Below are 7,500 nucleotides of genomic sequence, written 5' to 3'. Positions count from 1 at the left end.
CGTATACTGAAGCTACGGTATAATTATTTCTCCCACTCTCTCCTTCTCTCTCCTTCCCCCACCTGTGTGGGTCATTAGTTAGTTCTTCAGAGGCGACCCTGAGGGCTAAGTGATTGTAGAGGAGAGAGAGCAAGAGAGTGAGTCTAAAGGTGAGTGTGAGTGTGAGAGAGGGAGGGAGGGAGAGCGAGATCGAGAGTCAGAGAGAGAGCGAGAGCGAGAGCGAGAGCGAGAGCGAGAGCGAGAGAGAGAGAGAGAGAGAGAGAGAGAGAGAGAGAGAGGAACAGACCAGCTCGCTACAGTCCATACTGGGACATTGTTACGAGAGCAGAAACACTTTCCCTTGGTCCTCCTGTGTGAGTCAGAGTCCTGCATTGGTCCTTCAGATCAGCATAATATTCCCCAGAATAGTTTAGAAACAGCCAGGGGAAAAGCATCCTGCAGAATGGGTAACAGACCAGTGGAGTGATAGGATTATGCCAACCATGTTTTCCACCTTTCATATCGTCTTTCTGATTATGTTGTCTCTTTTAATCCATCCATTACATCTGAAATAAATCTCAATCTAACAGAAAAAATCTAAAAACTAAAATATATATATGTTATATATATATAAATATATAGCCTCATATAAAGAGACTCTAAAAAAAGTATGGAATCTCATAAAATAATAAGAATAGCATCCACATAAAATAAATAAAATAAATAAACTAATACCAAAATATCAATATTTGAAAATAGATTCATGGGTTTGTAGACGTATTGCATTTTTATGTCAAAGTTGGAATGTGCATAACAATGATTATAATTAGAATTTGAATCTTGGAGTAAGAATGTTTTGATTTAGAATGTTGTTGACTCATAAATAGGGCGGCCAAACCTTCGACCACCACACAGATGCATCCGAGCATCACAGAAGCAATGCTAAGAGGACAAGTACCCAGTATCCTCTTCAAGCCCCCAGGAGGAAATCACAGCATAAAACAGCCGACTCACTTTGTGCTCTCCCACGACTCAGATCAACCCTCTGACGCCACATGCTCTATACTTTTCCTTCAACAGTTGGGTGTATTTTTTCCGTGAGGCATCCCGATACCCGGTGGGGGGGGTATTGTATGGAAGGGGCAAGTGGGAAAGTTGTGACACCTTCAACCCCGCCCTCCCTAAACATTTACACGTGAAGATGATGACAAAGCACTAAGATAAGCAGTCCGACATCAATACAACTACTGACAACTGACTCTGGATGACACATCACATCAAAACAAACACTTCTAAAGTTAATTCTGCAGCTTTAAACTGGACCGGCTGACTGCCACACACTGAGTACTAACTAGCGTCTACAAACACTTCAAATATCCGGAGAATGTGGTTCTTCACTTGCAACTTTGTCAAGTGTCAAACACACAACAGAGACAGACGTCAACCAATAAGCCAAGTGTTTGTTGATTATCGAACAGCAGGGAGGGACAGCTGCTAGCCTACTAGCTGTTAGCTCACAGGCATCAGATGATCCTGTCTGTCACTCGGCTCTGGGGGGGGGGGGGGGGGGCGCTGCAGACCCCTGCTATAACCTCATTATGATGATGACATCATCAACCCAGCTAGGACGGGCCAAACAGCGATAGGAGCGCTGGCCAAGTCTCACAACACATCAAAAACACAGGTCTGTTTGGCCTTGCTCATTCATGGGTGGTGTGAGGAATAACTGGGTTGAATAGTAGTTTAATTTAAATGTAAATTGCAAACCTGCAATTAAACGGTTCATGGAACTGATTCAATCTCCCAAACCTTCTTAAATCAACTTCTTGCCTCTGTGTTTTAATTGAGTCTGACTGACTTATATACCTTAAAAACAGTATAATACTAGTAATTGCAATGTGAAGTAACATGCAATATCTTTCACATAAAGTTATTACATACTGTAGTTAGTAGTTCCCTACTACTAACGTAATACAGTAAAAATAGAAAACATTGTGCTATGCCAGTAAGAATAGAAACAGAGAGCCCTACTAATTAACCCAGTAAGAACAGAAACAGACAGTTCTACTAACTAACCCAGTAAGAACAGAAACAGACTATTCTACTAACTAACCCAGTAAGAACAGAAACAGACAGTTCTACTAACTAACCCAGTAAGAACCGTAACAGACAGTTCTACTAACTAACCCAGTAAGAACAGAAACAGACTGTTCTACTAACTAACCCAGTAAGAACAGAAACAGACAGTTCTACTAGCTAACCAAGTGAGAACAGTAACAGACTGTTCTACTAGCTAACCAAGTGAGAACAGAAACAGACAGTACTACTAATTAACCCAGTAAGAACGCTAACCAACTGTATTACTAACTAACCCATTAAGAGCGCTAACCGACTGTGCTACTAACTAACCCAGTAAAAACAGAGACAGAGAGCATTACTGACTAACCCAGTAAGAACCGTAACAGACTGAACTACTAACTAACCCAGGAAGAATCGTAACAGACTGAACTACTAACTAACCCAGTAAGAAAGTACTTTTTACTCATACGGTAAGAACAGTAACACGCCGTTCAAACACAGCAGGGCTAAGAAACAGTAAACAACAAGAGACATAACCCAGCCAGGGGGAGTCTCTCTGCAGGGCCCTACACGGGGGCCCTGCCCTGCTCAGCTGTCCCCTACCGGCCCTGCAGAGTCCTGCTGCTGCGTGGGGGCCCCCAGCCTCCCTCTTCTGGGGCTCCTCTTACCTGGGATAAAAATAGATAACGACACCAACAGATGCAGCCCTCCCTATCATCTCTCTATGAAATCTAGCAGCCCACATGCACACGTGCACGTAAACACACTCGCACTCATACGGACGCACACGCACAGACACACACACGCACGCACACACACACACACACACACACCCACACACACACACACACCCACACCCACACACACACACACACACACACACACACATACAGATGAGCACACAAAGGCACATACACCCTCACATACATGCACACACACATACACGAGTGCATACACACACACACACACACACACACACACACACACACACACACACAGACACACATACGTACGCACACACACAAACACCCAGATGAGCACACACATAGAAATAGATGGGCGCACACGCACACACACACACACACACACACACACACACACACACACACACACACACACACACACACACACACACACACACACACACACACAAACTGGCACACGTGCACACGCTGTCAAGCACCAACTCCCGAGACTCACAGTTGCCAGAACCTTCTAGAAGTCAACTAAAATAGGTCCAGTGAGGACCCTGACACTGCAATTCTAAAAACGATGAAAATGTTTATTCTAAGATCTCCAGCGGCCCAATACACTCTCTTATGTCGGTAGTTGCACCAGGAGAAAGTGGATGTCAATCAAGTTTGAACACAGCGACTCATAAGCGGGTCAGGAGAGGGAGGACACATTCAGGCCACCTCCAAAATGAGTTGATGAAAGACACAAGAATAGTCCACTTAATATACCAAAATAGTCTACTAAATCCAGGCGCTAGAGTTCTGCGCGGAGGAACCAAATCAAACCACAACATCAGCAGCTCAGCATGTGGTCAGAATGAAGATACCCTCTGAATAGGTCTGTTGCACACAAACACAAACATAAAGTTAACAAACCTGGCCAAAGAGAGCCACAAGCGAACGTCCGCTTGCATCAACAAGGCTAGCAATAACCAAAGAAAAGATGCAGTTAACGAGATAACGATGTAACCATGGATTAATCACAGGTTCTAACACGAGTGTTCTCGCATTCTGAAGAAGAATCCCAGCCAGCAATTCTAGTGACAGAAAACAGTCAAACGCTGGCTGAGATTGTGTTTGTGTCGGCTGAACCTAACAGGAGCAGGTCAGCCCCTGCTCCTTCCTCACCTCCTGCACCTTCGCAGAGCACCAAAACTGAGGAGGACTCACCGTGCGAAGGAACTGAATCTCCTCCTCTCCGTCTCCTCCTTCTGCCATCCCTCACTCCGGCTTGTTCCACGCACCTTTGTGGAGCGAGAAAGAAAGAAAGGAAAAAAAGAGAGAAATCCGTCCGTGGTCGTTTAGGTCTCCTCGTGCACTCCTTTTTAGTTCCCTTTCAGACTAGCTCTGTCGTCTCTCTCTCTCTCTCTCTCTCTCTCTCTCTCTCTCTCTCTCTCTACGTCCCTCTCCCTCACCCCCTCACTCTCTCTCCCCCTCCCTGTCTATTCTAAATCTGTGTAAACTCTCTCTCTCTCTCTCTCTCTCTCTCTCTCTCTCTCTCTCTCTCTCTCTCTCTCTCTCTCTCTCTCTCTCTCTCTCTCTCTCTCTCTCTCTCTCTCTCTCTCTCTCTCCAACTCTCTCCCTCGGTGCGTGTGTGTGGGAGTGCAGGAGGACAGTTCTCTCACGATGAGGGAGTGTGACAGCTACCCAGGGTGCCCCCCCCCCCCCCCCCCCCACCACCGCCCCCCCCACCACCACCGCCCCCCCCCCGCCCTTCCAGCCCCACCCTGAGTGAGTGTGGGGGAGGAAGAGGGGAGGAGAGGGGGGAGAGAAGGGAAGGAAAGGCGTGATGAGAGGAGAGGCGAGGAGAGGAGAGAGGAGATGTCAGAGAGGAGGAGTGGTGTGATATTGGTCACAGTGTTACCACTTCAAGCTGTGATCTAAACCATGGAGCCATGTTGGAAGAAAAGAACGACCTCATAAGACAAATGCAAGCAAACATACTCACTCATACAAAAATACACACACAGATACAGAGACCGTCACACATATGCATACACAGACTTACAGTAGTAGATTCCCTTTCTCTTTCTTGTTCACACACAGACACGCACACGCACACACACCCACACCCACACCCACACTGCTCCGACATGTCTGAAGGGATATAAATAGAAATTGAGGATCTCAAGTCTCAATAGCCTTTGGGGAGTTTTTACTGAGAGAAGAGAACACGCACACACACACACACACACACACACACACACACACACACACACACACACACACACACACACACACACACACACACACACACACACACACACACACACACACACACACACACACACACACATTCAATGGATGCAAGATGTAAGGGGCAGGATAGTCTACTGATTAGGGATGTTTGACTCCCAGCTGAAAGCTTTTGGGTATGTCCCCAATGTCTGCTGTCTGCTATGGCCATTCTAGAGCAAGACACCCCTACCTTCTCCTGATTGAACAGAATAACTTTGTGATTCAATTAAAAATGACTAAATATTAAGCTAAATGCAATAGTCATGACCTAAAAAAATGTCTGCATTAGTCTTCGTAGTTGCCTTTATTGTTTAGAATAAGGGGTAAGCTACTGATGCTTACTGTAAAAGTATTTTCTATTAATTTAGATAAAAGAAAAATAGGTAAAGAACCGCAACAATGAATAATAATTTCTAATCACCACCCCCACAATTATGATCACAAATATTATAACTTATAGTAGGCTACCCTTATTGAGATTGATATAATGCTGAATATTCATAATATTTACATGAAGGCTTGTCTCGGCGTGATGGCTGCATGTTTGGTTCATAAACTGTGGTGACACATTCTCCCAACAAGAAACCTACACGGCAGCTTAGCTATCCCCAACAACCCTGTATAGTCAAATATGTGTCTGTTTGTGTGTGATGTGTGGGCTGTTGTGTTCCGTGTTTCTGCGAGATCACCCAACTGATTGAATTGGCCTACATTTGAGACGCCCAATAACATGTAACAGAATGCAGAAAACATGTCGTTTGATTAGTGTCATCATCCATAAGCCGAAGACAACCTACCGGACCAACAGATGGACCTGCAGCCCCGGCACGCCCCTCGAGCCGGGATGCAGCAGAGGGATAACACCCAGGAACATATCGATCTAGTGCTACACACACAGACACAGCGACACACACACGCTTACCTGGCCAGTCTCCATCTGTCATATCTCTACACGCACGATGCAAGCTTCCCCGTCTCCCCGCAACAACCACATCTTTTAAACTCCTTCTCGTCCCCGTGTGTGTGTGTGTGTGTGTGTGTGTGTGTGTGTGTGTGTGTGTGTGTGTGTGTGTGTGTGTGTGTGTGTGTGTGTGTGTGTGGGTTTGTGTTTGTGTGAATTAACCAACGTCACTGGATTACAACTTAACTTGGAGCTCTGTACGTGAGGCAGGCAAGAATTGCTGCTTTATTTCTGCTAGCTCATGAAACCTCGGCCGCCGGCGGCTACGGCGTCCAACCTGAAGGTGGCGACATTTTATAATAGTGGACTTCTCGAAGGCTCCGCGTTGTTGGTTTTCAGTGCCGTCTGTTTTGAAAAAAAAAAAAAATTACCATGCAATATAGTTTGTTATTATGCAACACTAGTGTATTTTAATAAAAGAAAATAAAAAAAAATGTTTTATTTCATATCGGAATTGTCCTCCCAAACACCGCAGCTCTGAATAGCTCTAACGTTATGTAATGTTACGCGTTTTTCTCTTGAAACGGGTTATTGATTTGGTGGGTGACAAATCCCTGAACCCAATGTACAAACCATAACTGCTGTTAACAGATGGCGCATCAGTTAAGCTTTTAGCTCAACTTTTACAGCAAAGAAGAGCCGCAGGGTGCGTTCCGATATGTAATTCTGCTCTGGTTTCCAAGTCTTTCTGATGCTAATGTGTCCATGAGGAGGAGGTGTCGGCCACTTGGCATGCAGGAAGGCTAGACGGAGGACCGCGCACCCCCTCGCACCCACGCAGTTTCCCCCAGAATAGAGGCACCTTGGTGGGCTTAGGGGGGCACATCAGTGTCCGCTGTTCTCGGGGTCTCTTCCTCTGGCAGTGTTTGAACAAGGACGTCTTTGACTCCACCCCTCCCCTCGCGTCCAGCTGCGAGTTACATTCACTAGCAGAAACACTACGTCCCTGTGTGATGTAGAGCTAGTCAGGGAGATGGAGAGGGGATAGATGGAGAGAAGAGAGGGAGAGGATAGATAGAGAGTGAAAGAGAGTGAGAAAGAAGAGGAAGGTAGAGTGAGAAAGAGTATGTAATATGTAGAGAGAATATAAGAGAGGAGAGAGGTTTCAGGTTAGGAGAAAACGGCATTTAGCTTGTCAATAATCTAATCAGGAAGAGAATATTAAAATCAAACTAGCAAATCAAGATCGAACTGATGAAAAGTTTCAGAAGGGAGATGTGGGTTTGGCCTATTATTTTTAAACTTTAGATATTGCTTCCTGGACTAGAATCAAGCTCAGTAATAATAATCACTCTTTCTCTCTCTCTCTCTCTCTCTCTCTCTCTCTCTCTCTCTCTCTCTCTCTCTCTCTCTCTCTCTCTCTCTCTCTCTCTCTCTCTCTCTCTCTCTCTCTCTCATCTCTCTCTCTCTCTCTGTCCCCCACTATCTATGCCTCTCTCTGTATCTCTAGATCTCTTATACTCTCCCCCCACTTTAACTTACTCTGTACGCTCTGAAAAACAACAACAA

General features: G+C 45.4%; 1 protein-coding gene across 8 annotated transcripts in view; it reads right to left on the bottom strand.

Moving 5' to 3' along the window:
- The window catches only part of ryr1b (ryanodine receptor 1b (skeletal)), a 102,210-nt gene extending 98,007 nt beyond the window's left edge, over positions 1-4,203 (bottom strand). For 5 of the 8 annotated variants that reach the window (XM_060076435.1, XM_060076436.1, XM_060076434.1 and 2 more), the window contains exon 1: positions 3,963-4,202. In XM_060076435.1, the coding sequence (XP_059932418.1) occupies positions 3,963-4,010 (48 nt within the window). In that variant the 5' untranslated portion in view covers positions 4,011-4,202. Of the gene's footprint in view, positions 1-3,962 lie in introns of all 8 variants that reach the window. The other 3 variants (XM_060076432.1, XM_060076437.1, XM_060076439.1) reach the window with 1 other exon arrangement.
- Between the last annotated feature and the right edge of the window lie 3,297 nt (positions 4,204-7,500).

Source organism: Gadus macrocephalus, chromosome 16 (assembly GCF_031168955.1).
Source record: "Gadus macrocephalus chromosome 16, ASM3116895v1".
Lineage (NCBI taxonomy): Eukaryota > Metazoa > Chordata > Actinopteri > Gadiformes > Gadidae > Gadus > Gadus macrocephalus.
Note: the sequence above shows the minus strand (reverse complement) of the source record. Positions and strands in the feature narration are given on the sequence as shown.